The sequence below is a fragment of the Hemiscyllium ocellatum genome, chromosome 17, assembly GCF_020745735.1.
Source record: "Hemiscyllium ocellatum isolate sHemOce1 chromosome 17, sHemOce1.pat.X.cur, whole genome shotgun sequence".
Taxonomy (NCBI): domain Eukaryota; kingdom Metazoa; phylum Chordata; class Chondrichthyes; order Orectolobiformes; family Hemiscylliidae; genus Hemiscyllium; species Hemiscyllium ocellatum.
Window position 1 is genome coordinate 30115476 of NC_083417.1, and position 20238 is coordinate 30135713.

A 20238-nucleotide genomic window follows, 5' to 3' on the forward strand; every position below is an offset into this window, starting at 1 on the left:
AGATATTCCAATCCAATCTAGTCCCTCCTGCCAGCACTTGGCCCATATCCTTCTAAACCCTTCCTATTCATATACCCATCCAAATGCCTTTTAAATGTTGCAATTATACTAGCCTCCACCACTTCCTCTGGCAGTTCATTTCATACATGTACCACCCTCTGTGTGAACAAGTTGCCCCTTAGGTCTCTTTTATATCTTTCCCCTCTCACTCTAAACCTATGCCCTCTAGTTCTGGACTCCCCCACCCCAGGGAAAAGACTTTGCCTATTTATCCTATCCATGCCCCTCATAACTTTGTAAACCTCTATAAGATCACCCCTCAGCCTCCAACGCTCCAGGGAAAACAGCCCCAGCCTTTTCAGCCTCTCCCTATAACTCAAATCCTCCAACCCTGGCAACATCCTTGTAAATCTTTTCTGAACCCTTTCAAGTTTCTTTCCGATAGGAAGGAGACCAGATTGCACGCAATATTCCAACAGTGGTCTAACCAATGTCCTGTACATCCGCAACATGAACCTCCCAACCCCTGTACTCAATACTCTGACCGACAAAGGAAAGCTTACCAAACGCCTTCTTCACTATCCTATCTACCTGTGACTCCACTTTCAAGGAGTATGAACCTGCACTCCAAGGTCTCTTTGTTCAGCAACACTCCCTCGGACCTTACCATTAAGTGTATAAGTCCTGCTAAGATTTGCTTTCCCAGAGAAATCTAAGTTAACATTTCGGGTCAAGTGACCCTTCCTCAGAACTGATGGTAGCTAGGAAAATGTCAGTTTATGTGCAGAATGGAAATCCATAAGAACATAAGACCTAGGAGTGGAAGTAAGGCCATTCGGCCCATCGAGTCCACTCCACCATTCAATCATGGCTGATGGGTATTTCAACTCCACTTAACTGCATTCTCCCCGTAGCCCTTAATTCCTTGTGACATCAAGAATTTATCAATCTCTGCCTTGAAGACATTTAGCATCCCGGCCTCCACTGCACTCTGCGGCAATGAATTCCACAGGCCCACCATTCTCTGGCTGAAGAAATGTCTCCGCATTTCTGTTCTGAATTGACTCCCTCTAATTCTCAGGCTGTGTCCAAGGGTCCTAGTCTCCTCGCCTAACGGAAACATTATCCTAGCGTCCACCCTTTCCAAGCCATGTATTATCTTATAAATTTCTATTAGATCTCCCCTTAATCTTCTAAATTCCAATGAATACAATCCCAGGATCCTCAGCCGTTCCTCGTATGTTAGACCTACCATTCCAGGGATCATCCGTGTGAATCTCCGCTGGACACGCTTCAGTGCCAGTATGTCCTTCCTGAGGTATGGGGACCAAACTGGACACAGTACTCCAAATGGGGCCTAACCAGAGCTTTATAAAGTCTCAGTAGCACAACGGTGCTTTTATATTCCAACCCTCTTGAGGTAAGTGACAACATTGCTTTTGCTTTCTTAATCACGGACTCAACCTGCATGTAAAGCCTTAGAGAATCCTCGACTAGCACTCCCAGATCCCTTTATACTTTGGCTTTACGAATTTTCTCACTGTTTAGAAAGTAGTCTATGTTTTTATTCTTTTTTCCAAAGTGCAAGACCTCGCATTTGCTCACGTTGAATTCCATCAGCCATTTCCTGGACCACTCTCCCAAACTGTCTAGATCCTTCTGCAGCCTCCCCACTTCCTCAGTACTACCTGCCTGTCCACCTAACTTTGTATCATCGGCAAACTTCGCTAGAATGCCCCCAGTCCCTTCATCCAGATCATTAATATATAACATGAACAGCTGCGGCCCCAACACTGAACCCTGTGGGACACCGCTTGTCACCGGCTGCCATTCCAAAAAAGAACGTTTTATCCCAACTCTCTGCCTTCTGTCAGACAGCCAATCCTCAATCCATACCAGTAGCTCACCTCGAACACCATGGACCCTCACCTTGCTCAGCAGCCTCCCATGTGGCACCTTATCAAAGGCCTTTTGGAAGTCTAGATAGACCACATCCACTGGGTTTTCCTACTTGTTACGTCTTCAAAGAATTCCAACAGGTTTGTCAGACACGACCTCCCCTTACTAAATCCATGTTGACTTGTTCTAATCCGACTCTGCTCTTCCAAGAATTTAGAAAACTCATCCTTAATGATGGATTCTAGAATTTTACCAACAACCGAGGTTAGGCTAATTGGCCGATAATTTTCCATCTTTTGTTTAGATCCTTTCTTGAACAAGGGGGGTTACAACAGCAATCTTCCAATCATCCGGGACTTTCCCTGACTCCAGTGACTTTTGAAAGATCTCAACCAACGCCTCCACTATTTCCTCAGCCACCCCCCTCAGAACTTTAGGATGTATCCCATCGGGACCAGGAGATTTATCAATTTTAAGACTTTTTAGCTTTTCTAGCACTTTCTCTTTTGTATTGGCAACTATACTCAACTCAGTCCCCTGACTCCTTTGAATTGTTGGGATATTACTCATGTTTTCCGCTGTGAAGACTGATGCAAAGTACTTGTTAAGTTCTCCTGCTAATTCCTTATCTCCTATCACTTGGCTTCCAGCATCAGTTTGAAGTGGCCCAGTGTCTACCTTTGCCTGTCGTTTGTTTCTTATGTATTGAAAGAAACTTTTACTATCATTTCTAATATTACTGGCTAGCCTACCTTCATATTTGATCCTCTCCTTCCTTATTTCTCTCTTTGTTATCCTCTGTTTGTTTTTGTAGCCTTCCCAATCTTCTGATTTCCCACTGCTCTTGGCCACTTTATAGGATCTCTCTTTTTCTTTAATACATTTCCTGACTTCCTTTGTCAGCCATGGCTGTCTAATCCCTCCCCGGATAATATTTCTTTTCCTGGGGATGAACCTCTGTACAGTGTCCTCAATTATACCCACAAACTCCTGCCAGTTTTGCTCTACTGTCTTCCCCGCTAGGCTCTGCTTCCAGTCTATTTTCATCAGTTCCTCTCTCATGCCCTCATAATTACCTTTATTTAACTGTAACACCATTACATCCGATTTTGCCTTCTCTCTTTCAAACTGCAGATTGAACTCTACCATATTATGATCGCTGCTTCCTAAGTGTTCCGTTACTTTAAAATTTTTTATAAAGTCTGGTTCATTACATAACACTAGGTCCAGAATAGCCTGCTCCCTTGTGGGCTCCATGACAAGCTGTTCCAAAAAGCCATCCTGTAAGCATTCCATGAATTCCCTTTCTTTGGATCCACTGGCAACATTATTTACCCAGTCCACCTGCATATTGAAGACTCCCATGATCACCATGACCTTGCCTTTCTGACATACCTTCTCTATTTCCCGGTACATGTTGTGTCCCTGGTCCTGACCACTGTTAGGAGGTCTGTACATAACTCCCATTATGGTTTTTATTGCCTTTGTGGTTCCTCAATTCCACCCACACAGACTCCACATCATCCGACGCTATGTCATTCAGTGCCATAGCGTTGGATGATGTGGATCCCTGCATCCCTGACAGAGAGGAGCTGAACGTCTCCGAGGTGGGCATGCCTAGAAGAGTTGTGGCGCTGAAGAAATTCTGCTTCTCTCTCTGATGGGATTTCTATTCTACATAAAAAGTGATATTTTCCTAGCTACCATCAGCTCCATGGAAGGGTCACCGGACCTGAAATGTCAACTTTGATTTCTCTTGATTTGAAGGTGCCAGTGTTAGACTGGGGTGTACAAAGTTAAAAATCACACAACACCAGGTTATAGTCCAACAGGTTTATTTGGAAGCGCTAAATTGCCCATAGTGTTAGGTACATTAGTCAGAGGGAAATGGGTCTGGGGGGGGGGTTACTCTTCAGAGGGTCGGTGTGGACTTGTTGGGCTGAAGGGCCTGTTTCCACACTGTAGGGAATCTAATCTAATCTCTAGCTTTCGGAACGCTAGTTCCTTCACTCGATAAAGGAGCAGCACTCCGAAAGCTAGTGCTTCCAAATAAACCTGTTGGACTATATCCTGCTGTGAGTTTTAACTTTGATTTCTCTGCACAGACGTTGAGGTTTTCCAGCAACTTCTGTTTTTGTTCTGATTTACAGCATTCACAGTTCTTTCAGTTTTTATTCTACATTCTAACTTGCTTTAAATTCCTCAATACAGTGCTCCAATACGAGTGATATATTAATTTCAAACTGTTACTGTATTTTTACTGGTTTTCCCCAGCATTGTCAGGAAGGGCTGCAAACTGGATTGGGAATTGGGCCAGGTGACCTGGAAAAGGCTGAGGAGGCTGCCAGTTCCCAAGAAGGAAAATCTGCCTGGGGGCCCTGGCTTTTTGTCCAGCAATTAAAATAATACAAAATAAAACATTCCTGCAGTCCTATACCTCTCTCAATCCCCTCACCCTCACATCCGTACCAAACCATACCCCCTAATGACCTCTACCTCTCACCACAAATCCCCTTATTCCTATGCCAACTATCATCTGATACCCTTTCCCCCTTCACCTATCCAAGCTCACTCAGAATCCCCAAGTAAACAAGCACACAGAAAGAATTGCTGAACATTCTTTATTACAGATTACATTGTGTTGAGAAAAGCACTTTCATTCATAAAAACATTTTGACAGATCTTGACAGGTCAGATGGACCAAGGGGTTTGTGCACCTTTTACACACAAAGGGTATGTGACAATACCTGACCGCTTCTCCGAGGTGATCCCTTTGCAGGGATATCTCAGTTTTCCAAAGGTCTACCTTCCCTATCCATGGAGAACAGACCTGTTCTTAACTGGGCTCTCTGCTTCACAAAAGAGCTATGGATCACCCTAATCCCATCCCATCTCCTGATGAGCAATATCTGAGTTGAGTGTGTAATTTAGGATTCCAAACATCTTCTGTCATTGCTACAGGGGAGACGCTTGTTGTCATGTCAAAAATCTGGGCCTACATCGTTAATTATAAAGCCCAGAATTCTTTTAGCCTTATTAATAGCTTTCTCAATCTGTCTTGCCTCCAATGATTTATATAATTTCCCCACATTCCTTTGCTCCTGCATTTGATTTAGAATTGTATCCTTTAATTTATATTGCACTTCCCCATTCTTTCTAGCAAAATGTGCTGTTCTCTGCATTAAGTTTCATCTATCATTTCCCTGTCACATCATCAGCCGGTCTGTGTACTCTGGAAGTCTATTACTATCCTTTTCACAACTCACAATACTTTCAAATGCTGTGTCATCCACCCAAACCTAGGAACTTAATATATATCAAGAAGAGTAAGAGTCCTAACACCAACTATTGGGATACCATGTAACTTCCTCTAGTTTTAAAAACAATTATTCACAGTTTCTGTCTTTAATATTACTTACCCATCAGTGCTGCTATTGTCTCCTTTATTCTTGCTATTATGTCCCTTATAATTTGTCTATTTTGGTAATAATTTCCCAATTTTCAACTAGTATCTATCTTTTAGCTCAATTTAAAACAGAAATTTAAATCATAGTATGGTCGTGGCATGGAATGAGTTAAGTTGGCTGATGTCTGGCTCTCTGTACAGCAGTGCAGTCAGTCTGATTCCTCTGCTCTATCCTCATAGCCCTGCAAGTTTATTTCTTTTTATTTATTACAATTTTGTTTGTAATGTTGAATGTCTCCACTTTCACCACCCTCATTAATATTGAGCTCATTAATAATCACTGCAGAAATAAAAAGTCATACTACCATTCTCCACTGCATCTGTTGCACAAACACTTTAATCTGTGTATCAGCTTTGGGAACAGCTTTACTTTGTCTACTTTATCAAGACCTGTAAAAGTCTTGCACAGCTCTATCAAATATACCTGCAATGTCTTTTTTTTTAAATGAGAGAAATTTTAATTTCTTCAACTTCACTGGAGTTAATAGCCCCCACCTTTGGAACTATTCTTGTTAATTTTTGCTTGATCATCTCAAGGACTTTCATAACCTTCCAACAATGCAGTGACCAGAAATGATACTTTCTTTGGCCTGACTGGAGTTTTATACAGTCTTTCTATTCCATACCTTCATTTATGAAGCCCAAGATCCCATATCATTCTATGTTCTGCACCTTCTTAGATATGCGCACATGAACCCCCAGATCTTGATGTCCCTCTGCACTCTTTAGAATTGTGCCATTAAGTTTATTCCTGTTCCTATCTTGTCTGGAAAATGCATCACCTCACATTCAGTGTTAAATTCCATTTCCAGTTATCTGCCCATTATCCTAGTTTATTTGTGCCTTTTTGCTTTTGAATTTCATCATTTTTTCCATTTGTTACACCTCAAAGTTTGGTATCACTGGCAAAGTTTGAAATTTACTCTATTCCAATAACCATAATAATGTCAAAAAGTATTGATCACAGCCTTATGGAACATAAGTATCTGTCACTTTTAGAAGTTATTGTTTACGATGATATATTTTCTGTCCATAAGCTAATTCTTTCATGCAGCCTCCCATTTGATGAGGTCTCGCTATTGTTAATCAGCCTTTAATTTGGTTAGCAATATGTATTACTTTATCAAACATTTTCTTAAGATTAAAATATATAATATTCACTGCATTCCATTTTTTCAAGTTCTCTGTCAATACACAAAAAAAAGTTAGGTCAGTTGAGCAGGATTTCTTTTTCTCAAATCCATGCTGCCTCAATTTAATTAACTCATTCCCTCCAAGTGCATGTTGTCTTTTCCCCTAGTTATTGTCTCGAAAATCTTACTAATATAAAACTGATTTGCTTGTAGTTACTAAGCATGACCCTCTGACCTTTCTTGAATAAGGGTGTCTTACATGCCACTCTGATGCTCTGGGTGCTATCTAATGGGAGAAAGTGAGGACTGCAGATGCTGGAGATCAGAGTCGAGAGTGTGGTGCTGGAAAAGCACAGCCGGTCAGGCAGCATCCAAGGGCAGGAAAGATGCTGCCTGACCTGCTGTGCTTTTTCAGCACCACACTCTCAACTGGGTGCTGTCTTATGTTTGGAGAAGATTTGAAGATAATTCAAACTCTTCCTTAGTTCCCACAGGCATTTCTTCAGCAACCTGGGTGAAATCACTTAAACCAAGTTAAAAATTACACAACACCAGGTTATAGTCCAACAGGTTTAATTGCAAGCACACTAGCTTTCGGAGCGCCACTCCTTCATCAGGTGGTTTTGACTGGCTCCGAAAGCTAGTTTGCTTGCAATTAAACCTGTTGGACTATAACCTGGTGTTGTGTGATTTTTAACTTCGTACATTCCAGTCCAACACCGGCATCTCCAAATCATCACTTAAACCAGGCACTCTAACCAGTTTTAAGTGTTGAGAGCTGTCCAAGAACATACTTCCTATCAATTTTCACCTGATATTTCATCTCTATTATCTTCCCCTCTACTGCAGTCTCCTCTTCTTTAATAAACACTGGAAGAAAGTATTTGTTAAGTAGTCCTGTCTAATGTGAAGGGAAGAGTTGCTGATCCCCTTTCCAATCTGACAGAATAATGTGCATTCACCAGAAATGGTTTCTGGTAATGGCATAAGAAAGCATCATCAAACTGTCTAGTTCCTCTGTCAGGGTCACATTATCCTCTTCCAAGAGTTGAGAGATATTATTTAGAACCTGGCAACACAGATACTGCTACATTCAATTTAAATCTTTGTCCAGTACTCATCAACTCAATATAAACATTGATGTAGCCAATATTCCTGGCATTGCACTTTCACAAATAAAATCCCATGAATACATCTGCACCTTTTGTACCATGTCTGCCTTCAAATCAAGAGGCAATGTCTAAAGTATAAAGGCTAGGAATAATACATGACGAGATAAAGGAGAAATGAGAAAAGTGTAGGAGCAGATCCTGACAACTGTCATGCAGTAGAGTGGAGAGAGTAGAGCCACTTCACTATCAATCATTGAGCATACTGTATTTCAGTGGCACTTCATTATGAATGACAGCGAGAGGAGCTGCAAACTGGAAGGGAAACAGTTGCATGCACTTCGTCCATGAATCATTTTGGGAATTAGCCTGAGATACTGCAATTATCCTGCACACGTGGAACTACCACTGTAGATCACATCTCTGTCCTGTGGCACATAGGCTAATACAATTTAGTTGTGATAAGGTAGATTTCACCTCCTGTCTCCCACCACAGAGAAGTGCAGCACACACCACTAACAAGCGAATGGAACACACAAGATAATGACAAAAATGGGCAATGTCTGTTATAAATCGTGGTTTTATGACATCTTTTCAATCTGCACAGAACTCATCTGTTTTATATTACAATGTCTTGTAGATTAGGCATCAGTAATTTAGGAGGTCCTCCTTGCATAACAAATTACATTCTTTGCATATTTCCATACAGTTATAATTTTGTATATTCACAGAGCCTCTCAACAGCGTCTCGTCTCTCGAGGTACACTTTGACCTCATGGATCTGACTGAACTCACAGACATGTCTGATCAGGAACTTGCAGAGGTGTTTGCCGATTCTGATGACGAGAATCCATCACGTGATTCATCTACAGGTCAGTGTCAGTGAGCACAGGCCAAGCTATCTAGCCCCACCCAGCATTATTCCATTCCTTGATGGAACTAAAATTAGAACTACATTTATGTGAACACTAAAACACAAAGGCAATAATTTGAGATACATAGGTGAGATTAAAATTTAAATGAAGCTTCTTTTAAGAATTTGAATAACCTAGTCTCTGATCCATACCTTCAGAAACATGTCAGAAATTAAAATATTTGAAGGAAATATTCTGGAGAAGCAACAGCACAGAATTAAACCACTTGGCCAGGCTACTCTTGTGCTTAACCTAATCTAGTTCCATTCCAGTACCTCATCTCACACGCTGCCTTATTGCATTACTTCCCTCTGTGTAGTTCATCATTAGCTAAGCAGAAGTTTCATTTTCAACATTTATTCAGTTGTGTAAGGTTGGACCTCAAAATGGAAGAAAAATAAGGTAATAGCAAGATTATATACCAGTATGTAATGATCTTTGTTCTATTCCTGTGGCTGAAACCTTTGTTCATATTTTTGTTGCGATCACAGTTATCTAGACCAAAACTCTGCTGGCCAACTTCCCTTCCCATGGAGTCACAGCGTCATTTACAGTACTAAGAACTATGCCCATTCAGTCCAAATAGTTCCCAGGAAGAAATCCAGTGGGTTCCATTCCCTCACTCGATCCCCAGAGTCCTGCCAATTTCCTTTTGAATGCCAATCCTGGAAATCATTGATTGTTTTTGGCCTCTACCATACTAGTGGCAGAGTTCCCATAGATTGGCTACTATACAGAAGAACTTCATTCAGACAGTTGTGTCTGTGCAGGCTGTTTGAAATTCAAATATTAAGTGTGTCAAATCCCATAGATGCTGTAAGAAATTAGAAAGATGGAGCCAGCTTCAAACCATTCAAGGGGTTTAGATCAGAGTGGTGCTGGAAAAGCACAGCAGGTCAGGCAGTATCTGAGGAACAGGAAAATCGACGTTTCGGGCAAAAGTCCTTCATCCTGACCTCCTGTGCTTTTCCAGCACCTCTGTAATCTAAACTCTGGTTTTCAGCATCTACAGTCCTCACTTTGCCTAATTCAAACCATTCAAGACAGTCCAAGCATTCATGTGAAATGACACATCCGGTGGAATAAAATGTGGAAAAGTGTGATGTTTTCCATTTTGGTAGAAGGAACAGATGTATAGTGTGTTTCTTAAATGATAAGAAATTAGAAAGAGTACATTATAAAGGGAATTGGATGACCTTGTTAATAAGTTACTGAAGACTAATGTGCAATGCAGCAAGCACTTAAGGATAATGGAACGTTAGCAAGATGATTTGAGTAGTGAAGTCTTGCTTCTCTTGCATAGAATCTTGGTTAGACCACTTCTTAGGCATTTCATATAGCTTTGGAGCCTTTCCTGAATTAAGGATATTATTGAACATTTTACCAGTCTTGTTCCTGGCCTGAATGGATAGTCCTGTGAGGACAGATTGGGCAAACAGGGCCTGTGTTCTCTAGAGTTTTGAAGACTGAGAGCTAGAATCATTGAAAATTACATAACACTTAAAGGAATAGACAAGTACATGCAGGTAATCATGTTCCCCACTTCCATTTCAAAACAAGGAGTCACCACACAGGACCAAGATTAGGAGAAATGTTTTTACTTAGTGGCTTCAGAAACTTTGAAATTCTCTGCCAAATAGGGCTCTGAAAGCCATGTCATTGTAGAGATTATTCCAAAGATGTTGAGGGATATGGGGATATAAAGACATGGAATTATGAGTCATGATAATATAGCTCACTGGGCTGAACAGCCTACAGTACTCCTACAAATTCAAGTTGCTGATAAGTTACACATGGTATGGGTTTTTAGTGAGGATTTAACGAAAATATATATACTTTAAAAGTAGCTAATTGTTGGATTAATTAATATGCATATATATTTGGATTTTGAAAATTGAAAAATGGGCAGCTGAACATTACAAAGGTTTATTTGCTGTCTACAAAAATAAGTAGGCAGAATCATTTGAGAGATATACAAGGGTAGAATTTAAATGTTTTAATTGTTGAGCAAACAGACTTGAAAAGCCTAACTGGATTGATGCTGCAGTCACTCAGCAATAGCCCCTAGACTGAGATAATGGGTCAACTTTCTTTTCAGTACAAACCGAGAGGCTGTGGCCACCTGCTGAAGAAGCATGCAAGGATGTGGTGTTGACTTTATTGGTTGATAAGAGTCAGTGCCTGGAGCTGAAAGCAGTCTCCTCGGTGTTTATCATGAAATAGTTTGAAACACATAAGAGTTCCAATTTTGAAACTTTGTCAAACTGTTTCTTCTCTGAATTCGAAGCCAGATCTGAAAATTCACCATTTTTCGCAACCAATAGCAAAATAATTTTTTTTGAAAGTGTAAGTCATTTTCACCTGTCTTGTTTCTGGGATGGTGGGACTGTGCTAAGACTAGAGATTGAGCAAACTGGGCATATATAAATATGAGACCTGATCTCATTGAAACCTGCAAAATACTTACAAAGGTAGACAGGTTACACAGAAGCAGGAGTAGGCAATTCATCCCCTCTAGCCTAGTCCACTATTTAGTGAGACTATGGCTGATCTGTGAATGGACTCCAAATACCTTCCTTTGAACCATATCCCTTAAAACCTTTGCTTAACAAAAGTTTATCTATGTCAGATCCTGTATCCATTGCCTTTTATGGAAGAGTTCCAAAACCTACAATTCTTTGTCTATAGAAATGCTTCTTAACATCACTCCTGAATGGTCTGGCCTTAATTCTCCAATTAGGTCCTCTAGTTCTACAATCTACAGCCAATTAAAATAGCATATCTTCATCTACTCTGCATTTCCTTGTTAATATCTTGAAGACTTTGATTAAAACACCCTTTAATCCTCTAAATTCTGGAGACAGCAGGCCTAATGTACATAATCTCTCCTGATAACTGGGTTTCAGGGGAAATTTATTATTGTAAATCTACATTGTACTGCATCTAAGGGAAATGCCCAGGTCTGCTCACAGTGGCCCTTGATGGGGTGGTAATGAGCTGCCTTTTTGAACCATTGCAATCCATTATATGTGGATACACCCACCATGTTGGTAAGGAGGCAGCTCTAGAATATTAACCCAGCAATATTGAAGGAATGGTTATGTATTTCCAAGTCAGGCAAGCAGTTGGTTTGGAGGAGAACTTGCAGGTGATGTGGTTCTCATGTATCTGCTGCTCTTGCCCTTCTCAATGGAAGTGGCTGAGGGTTTGGAAGGTGCACTCTAAGGAGCCTTGATGAACTTTTGTATGTATCCAAAAACACGACAAATACTTAAGCACATGTATTTTAAAAAGGTAGGAAAATCAGGAAATAGAATAGTCTCATGTGAGCAAGGTATCAAGATAAATCTTACATCTTGGGGATGCTCATGTCGCTGTAGATGCATCCTCTAAATGTTAACATGTTATTTTGCAGAACTGAGCCAACCATTGATGTATCCAATCATCTCATGTGGAACACATTTAAAATCTCCTTCATGGACAAGAGCCAAGAGTGAGCAGAGCAAGGACAGGAAGCACCCAAGTGATCCAGATGTTCCATTGGAGATGTCAGATCATTTTCACACAATTGAAACACACAAAAAACACTAAGGACTAGAATGGACCTTGCTTCAGCAAAATGTGCAGTGCTGAATAGTTCTGCTGCATCATTACTCTTCTCCTCCTCAAACATTCTTCAGTTTGTCGCTAAATTAAGTAGATTTACACCAATTGTACCTGCAGTGAATTACATGATATCTAAGGTGTCAGTAAAGGATTTTTACTCCAAGTCACCAAAGCGTTGAAGATTAAAGTATCAACCATTGCCCGTTTTTATGCTTTTGGTACCATGCATGGGCCATTGCTGTAACCTTTTTATTTCAAGTAATTCAGTCAGACAGATTTATAAGTTCTGAGAAAATCCACCTTGCAACAGAAAAGAATTAGTGTGGTTTTATAGATTTGCAGGCAGTAGCATTCAATCCTTGTCTAACTAGGAGCATTTGTTTTTAATTAGCTACTATAGTGATAAAAATCTGATAAATTGTCCATTTCACTTCATTTCAGGCTTAGATAAAAAAAATGTTGACAGACTGCTATATGCTCTTCACAGCAAAATTAATGTGTGTGTGTGTGTATAGGTAATGAATGCACAACAGGAAAATTATACCAGTAAAAATGTAAATAAGTATGGAATGTCTTGCCCATGACAATATTGAAAGAAGGCTTCCACTAAAAGGAAAGTACCGATGAATGTCTGTTATGCTTGGAATAAAACACCAAGAAAAAAAAAAGAGATATTCTGTATATTTTCCAGGGAACATCTTTGAGCAGAATTTCCGAACCAAACAAAGTGGATCCCGATAAGTCCTACTGAAGTTTTATTAGCACTGAAATTATGATTGTTATATAACATAAAACCACCATAAATAACATTGTTGGTTTTCCTTTTCCACACTGAATTTATTATGAAATATTTATAGTTTTCAATGAATTGTGCTCCAAGTCTGGATTTGCAAAAACAACATACTCAAAGAGAAAAAGGTTGAGTTAAGCTAAATGACAAGCTTGGATTCCATGTGATTCACATGTTTGAACAAAGAAATTCATTTTGCAAGTTTTCATTTCTGTTGTACAATAGTCATTACCTGCAAACCAAAACATTGCACTACTCGAAACTAGCAACTAAACTGAATAAGATGGATGCCAACTTCAAGTTATCCTAATTAGGATTTAAAATAAAAAAGTAGCTCTTACATACTCTAAAAGGATACTAGTTTCCCCTTCACATAGAAGATATAATTTAAATCTTATAGTTAGATTTAGGTGGCGTATCAAATGAAGTAGATTATTTTAGTCTAAGGTATACAATAGCACTCAGTAAATATGTCATGAACAGATTTGCTATCTGGTGAACTGCCTTAGTTAAGGAAACTCTAAACATTTTTATTTGCAAATATTAAATTACTTTCTTCAGATTCACAAATAAGCCTCAAGTACTAATCATTTTGTTAGATTCTTTAAAATGTTACTATTACGTAGCATATCAGTTTAAAATATTTACCATTCAACAAGTGAATGTAAAAAAATAAAATGGAAGGTTTCTTGTTTAAAATGTGTCATTTCATTATTCATGTTACTTTGCCTGGTAACCTTCACATATAAAAGCACCAATATTCCTAACTTACCACATTTATAACCAGATAATGTATGTAGAGTTAGTATGCTCCATACATGGTTTGTTCATTATATTGTCTCCCACGTGACAATAATTAAAATGCAAAAATAATCAAAACATGGAACAAGGTTTAAATACTGCTATCAGCTAACAATCAGCTGTTATAACTTAAACTTCTTTGTTTATCAAGAAACTAATGAGTAAGGACCAAGATACATGGAGAAGATATAGTGTTGAAAAAATAGAATAGATTCTGAAATAATGATCAGCTGATGCCATGTTCTCAGTTTAAATGACTAATGAAAAGGTGACAAGAGGCAAAGTTTCATTGCTTAAAATTCTAGGAAAGGTAGACTTAAGCTGGTTGGTGCAGTGAGTTATGATTCTCAAGAAGAAATTGAACATGACTAGAATGAACATGCTGATAACCAGAATGTTTAGTTGTCAAAAATCCTCACTTTTATTTTACTACTAATTAAGTTTATTGTATAAAAATAACAACCACATAGGTATAATTGGGTAATTAATAAAATTTGTCAAACACATTTTCCAAACAGAAGGGAAAAGCTAAATTCCCAGTGCTACCATTAAATCGACCAATTTCCACTAGAAAAACTGGATCAGGTAACAGGGCACCAATTCAACAGGGATACATTAATATGTAGACAACTAGTCAATCTTTAAAATATATCAACCAGTACTCTAAATGGCCAGGCATTCAGGATCAACATCATCAGTACCTGTTAAAAGTTCCAAAGACAATGCTTTCCCATCCCAGATCCAACTCAGCATTACCCTCTTGAACTGTCCAACCTGTCCATCTTCCTTCCCATCTATCCGTTTACCCTCTGCTGTACCTATCACTATCACCCCCCACCTGCATCTATCTCTCGCCTTCCCAGCTACCTTACCCACCCCCCTCCACCACCCCTCTCCTATTTATCTCGCAGCACACTTGCCCCCTATATTCCTGATGAAGGCTGATGCCCAAAACGTGTATTCTCCTGTTTCTCAGATGCTGCCTGACCTGTGCTTTTCCAATGTCAAATTTTTCGTCTCTGATCTCCAGCATCTTCAGCCCTCATTTTCTCCATACCTTGATGACTGCTCTATACTGGTTGAGTCACGAGGGAAGAACAAGCTGCATTTAAAATAAGTTAATTACATTATGTGTATTTATTTATAGATAATACATACGTGTTGTTGCCAGTTCAAATTTTACCAAGAGGTTAACCAAGCACAATCAAGACTTGCTTCCCTGATTTGTATGGGCAAATTACAGCTACTTTCACAAGGTAAGTAATGGAATTGCAATGAGTCACGAGCACGGTGAGTCAGACACTTGCCAATTCCAATTAGCCATTCTGAGTTAGCACTTTCTGCTTCCCTGATGATGTTGAAATCCTGAATTATTTATAAAACCTTTTCTTAATGAGTAATTTCCTGTTACAGTTGATTGCCCAGGGCACTGTGCATGGGAGCCTTCAGGGGCAGCAGTTTTAAAACTAATGGCAATTGGACAAGGCACACTGGTGTATAGTTCACTCCTCATTTTAAAGTTTTACATTCTGTACTTTTATCTTTGCAGTATAAATTTCAATGCCCGCATTTTTAATAGAACCTGTCTAGGTAAACATTAATTACAAACCTTACCAGTAATGTTACCATCACCTCTTTATAAGGAATGTACAATTACAGCTTAGAAACTTTTCATGGGCAGTATGTGTTGTGAACATGTGCACAGGCACTTAACAGGAAAATTTAGACAAGCTATTTTAATAAATTAGTCTCTTTCCCAAACATCTTTATGCCTGCTGTATTTAATATGTAACTAACTATATATTAATTAGTTAGAGATTTGTGAATCTGTAATTTCACTGCAACTGTCAGTTTTCATATCCTTCTGGAACATCCTACTGGGTATATTTTTTTAAAGGCTTAAATTTATGAATTGAATGAAAAATTATGTTTTCATTTAACTGAATCAATCCATACCCTTTGCATTGAACATCCTGTGCTTCTTCAATTCTTCCTTGCACATTTAATCTGTTCGCTTGTGACTGTGCTTTCAGCTTCCTGGGCCATGAAGCCTGAATTCTCTTCTCCCCTTTGATCCTCTAGTATAACACTCTTTAAAACCCATCTCTGTGACCAATCTTTTCTTGTATCCTTACATGCCTCAATTTAAACAGTGTGTTTGGTAAAACTCATGTGAAGATACTTGTAATATTGATGCTGTACTTGTGCTTTTTTTTAAAAAAACTGCTTTGGGAATCAATAATGTTCCAAACTATATTTTTTGCTTTTACTTCAGACCTTATTCCCTTTATCAGCTTTGGTACTCACTCCAACGCTACCAGTGAAGCAGTTTACAGATAATCAAAACATAGCCCATGGGCGGTGACACTGAACACTGGCATATCTTAACATACATTATTTTTTTTCTGAACCAGTCACATCATGGACAGTTGGATTTACTAGATTACCCTGTAGAAAAATAAAAAGGTAAGCAAAAAGAAATTGGTCAGTTTATTTTCCTGAGCATTTTCCGCTGGAGATGTTATCATTTATTCAGTGCAGAAGCATGGACAAATGTACGGGCAAGTATCAGGTCATGAAGGAGCAGTGCCAAGCCACTCCTTTTGCAATATCAGTACAATAGTGATGCTGAACATACTGCAAGCATCAGCCACATCTTGGCACCCTGTATAACAAAAATTGATACAGACATGTTTGTTACTAATTGCACAAAATCTTGCTTGAAGGAAAGATTCATCAGTTGTGACGTGTGGAGACTACCTTCTTCATAAAACTATATTAACTTTCAAGACATATGACTGTAATGTAGACATTCACTTATCAGGGCAATACTTCAGAGTTTTAGTTTTGAATAATACATCTTGTTATTGATTTTCCAATTTTAAACTCTCAGATGTTAGAATTTATTAAAGATTTACTACAGATAAGTTACTACGTAAATACTTGAACACATCAGCCACAAAATATTTCATTGCTAAAAACAGGAAATATTGTGGCCAATGTAACATTTGATAAGGCATAATAATTACAAAAATCCATATCCAGCAATTAAATACAGCGCTGAAATATAAGCGTAAAAAGTCAAATTGTGAAAAATACATATGAATATACAGAATTTAAAATGATTGTTCAGAATAAATTCTCTCTATACAAAAGATATGACTAGTTAAACCTCTTGCTGTGGCAATATGATGAGCAGTATATAGTTATATTCACCAAATAATGTCAAATGACAACACACAGTAATTATAATCATTGAATTCAGTATGACCAAACCAATTACATTCTGACAGCATGATTCTGCAATTAATTTAAATGATAAAAATGTTAAACTATACAGAATACTCCTAATCACCATGTGTCAGGAGTGTCTCAAGTGAACAGCAATATTCAAGCTTTAACTAACTTAAACATAGAAATTTCTGGGAAACCTCAGGTTTCGGGTTGAGTGATCCTTCCTCGGAACTGAGGAAGGCTCACTCGAAACAAAACAGTAACTTCGATTTCTCTCCACAGATGCTGCTAGACTTGCTGACCTTTTCCAGAAATTTCTGCTTTTGTTTCTGACTTACAGCATCTGCAGCTCTTTCGATTTTTTTCCAAACCTTAACTGGTGTACGTAACCTAACAGGCAAGGAAAACCTAAGGTGGACTTCGAAAAGACAAATTCAGAGCGGTGATAATGTAACCAACACAAGATGAACAGTTTACTGCTCGTGGACTTAGTAAGTGAAAGACATGACACTACAAATTGAAATTTAGGCGTGGTAATGTTCAAATTTTCCTGTTTCGAAACAATTTTGCAAGATTATAAGGACACTTCAGAAATACAGTGACACGCAATAGCTATTTCTCTTCCCCACATATCTACTTTTCACCTTGATCTTGTTGTGAAATTAAAGTGACATAGGCTATGGGAAAATCCATCATAAATGTTATCCGACATCTGCAGCAATGCAAATAGAATTCAATGAATGTCTGAAATGACCAACCCCATCCAGAAGAGTTGACAGAGATTGAAGAAATAATGAAGCTAAAGAACAATGAACTTCATCTCAAGATAATATTATTACTCTAAGGTTAGTGACAATACTAGACCTTACTGAAGAAATAAACAAAAAATCAATTACTGAAAGCTTTGGATATCAAGAAATTTTCCAGAAATTTGGAAGAGACTATTGAATAGAGAAAAGATTAACTTTATTAGCGCATATTATAAAATAGAATCAATCACACTTAAGTAGGAACTTGTAATCTAATACTTAGAGATGATTTAAATCTTTATCAAAAGCATTCTGCATTAGAGATCAGTCAGGTTAACAAAGCATCTTTCAAGTCTTTTTCCCATTGCTTCTTACTTGAAGGAATTTTATGATTGTGCTATGTTTAAAAGTTGCATTTTGAAACAAAACAATTAAACAGGTTTAAAGGAAGTCAAATGCTGCAGGCTTGGAAGCTAGATGAGCTGCTGTGCAAAGTTCACCAACATTTACAGCTAGTTGCTTGGTCCCAGGCAATTCCAGGAAAGCCTTCCTGTTCTTAAAAATAGCAGAAGCCGCAAAGCTCAAAACACAAAGTAACAGTTAATTTAATTCACAGGCCTACCATGACGAGAAACTCAGCTGTACATCTCTCGTCTTCGCCACCAACCTACACCTGCTCCTCCTCCTCACCACCCCTCTGGAGACATGAAATTTATATGGCTAGCCAGGATAAAAAAAAGGAGACAAAAAAATGCAAGCTGTAAGCCCAGGGCCAGCAGCTGCAAAAGATCATTGTTGTTTGCAGGAGAGGTTGCCTTGAAGGAAAAGTAATGAAAGAAGAAAACAATCAACAATATTGTTTGCTATTCCTCCTACTTTTTGGGGAGAGAAGTAGCTAGGAAATAATACATGGTACTTGTTATCTGTATGTTCACTTGCTGCCCATTAAATAAAGCAACTAACAATTCAAATATGGCCTTGTTTCATTAAGTGTTTCCCAATTAAGCATTGAAAAGTTCAAGGAAAAAATAAGGCAAGTGTGAAAGCACAATACCCAGTTCAGGTCACAATTGGATGTAAATGACAACAATATGATAAATATTGCACAGTATATGTGTGTCTGAAGCACAACACACTGATTGTTTATGGGAGTGACCAGCTACAATGCATCACAGAATTCCTAATTTAGATGTTTAATACATTAGTATTCATGATTCAAAGAGATCAATAATTTATGAAACATGATCAGTGTGAAGAAGTTAACGATCCAGCAGACACAGTATTATTCTTGAGTGTTTAAATATTACATCTATTTAATAACTGCATAAAAGACCTCAGTAAGACTTGGTAGTTTGAAATGGACTTTCAGGGGATAGAAATACATTTTGTGGGGTTGGTGATTTTTTTCAAATATATTGTCATTCTACACTAGTTTAGGTCTGTGCATATAATTAAAAATGAAATGGGTTCACGTTTCAGGTTTAGATTTTCAAGCAGCAAAACTAATTGCTGTAGATAGTAAAAATGAGGAAAATCAAAAGTTACAAAGATCAATAATCACAATACTAATGACAAATGTGCACACGCATATCCAAGTATTGTCATATATTTGCATGAAATTCAAGTCTTCTTGAAATAACCATGTTATAAATTTGGTTCATTTATTAAAGGAACCTTTGAACTCTTATTTAGATTTATTTTTGTTCCATCATGTGCCAATAAATAGACTGAATGCTTCTTCCAGCCAAGGAGACAATGCATTTACCAGAGTCAGCCCAGTTTCTGAATTCCTGCAGGCTCAGTCCAAACTGTTTTCAATTCAGCCACAAAATGTGACCATCACCTGGGTTAATGAAAGGTATGATTTTATGAGCTGTTTCAATTGCCTACAGTTATCAAGGACCACCTTATGGGAGAACTGTTCCAAATTACAGTGCAGGCATTTTAAATTTTATCCTAGCAAAGCAAACCTTTCAATTTGGTTACCACTAAGCTCTCCAGTTGACATAAAATACAAGTTACTTAACACATTTCATGCTAGCTGTTTGCATGGCAGTTCCTCATTACTCTCCTCCCTCTCCTGGTTCCAGTCCTTCAGACCTTCAGGTAAAGTGGTGTCCTCTTCAAAGCTGCCAGTGCCTTCAACAAATTCTTCATAAGTGGATTTTTCTGAAAATGGCCGAGGACCCAAAAGATCAATCATGTCACTTTTATCAAGCACTTCCTTCTCTAGTAATCGTTCAGCTACCTGATAAAAGAAAGAGACAAACAAGATAATTAGAGATCTCAAATTAGTGAGATTAAAAGTAATGTTTCACACCTGGAAGGCAAGAATATTTGCAGAAAAGCTTCTGATTCCAAATTGCTGTTTTGTTGCCATCAGCTGGTATTGTCAATAAAGCCCATTATTTTGCAAAACTTGGATTTGTTTTGTTGCTTCAGAACTCTGGGAATTCTGCAAGTTTATAAAATTTAGTGTCAGAAAATATGTTCATGTTCTGTAGTTCTCCCGATACCCTGTGAATGGTTTATTTGAA

At 38.3% G+C, this 20238-nt stretch overlaps 2 protein-coding genes across 2 annotated transcripts in view; one reads left to right on the plus strand and one right to left on the minus strand.

The window, feature by feature from the left end:
- Window positions 1–12112, plus strand: part of dbndd1 (dysbindin domain containing 1) — a 46223-nt gene extending 34111 nt beyond the window's left edge. The window contains exons 5-6 of the mRNA XM_060838332.1: window positions 8339–8479; window positions 11937–12112. Of these exons, the coding sequence (XP_060694315.1) occupies window positions 8339–8479; window positions 11937–12112 (317 nt within the window). The remainder of the gene's footprint in view (window positions 1–8338; window positions 8480–11936) is intronic.
- Window positions 12113–16745: 4633 nt separating this feature from the next.
- The window catches only part of LOC132823918 (AFG3-like protein 2), a 54360-nt gene continuing 50867 nt past the window's right edge, over window positions 16746–20238 (minus strand). The window contains exon 17 of the mRNA XM_060838035.1: window positions 16746–19949. Within this exon, the coding sequence (XP_060694018.1) occupies window positions 19734–19949 (216 nt within the window). The 3' untranslated portion in view covers window positions 16746–19733. The remainder of the gene's footprint in view (window positions 19950–20238) is intronic.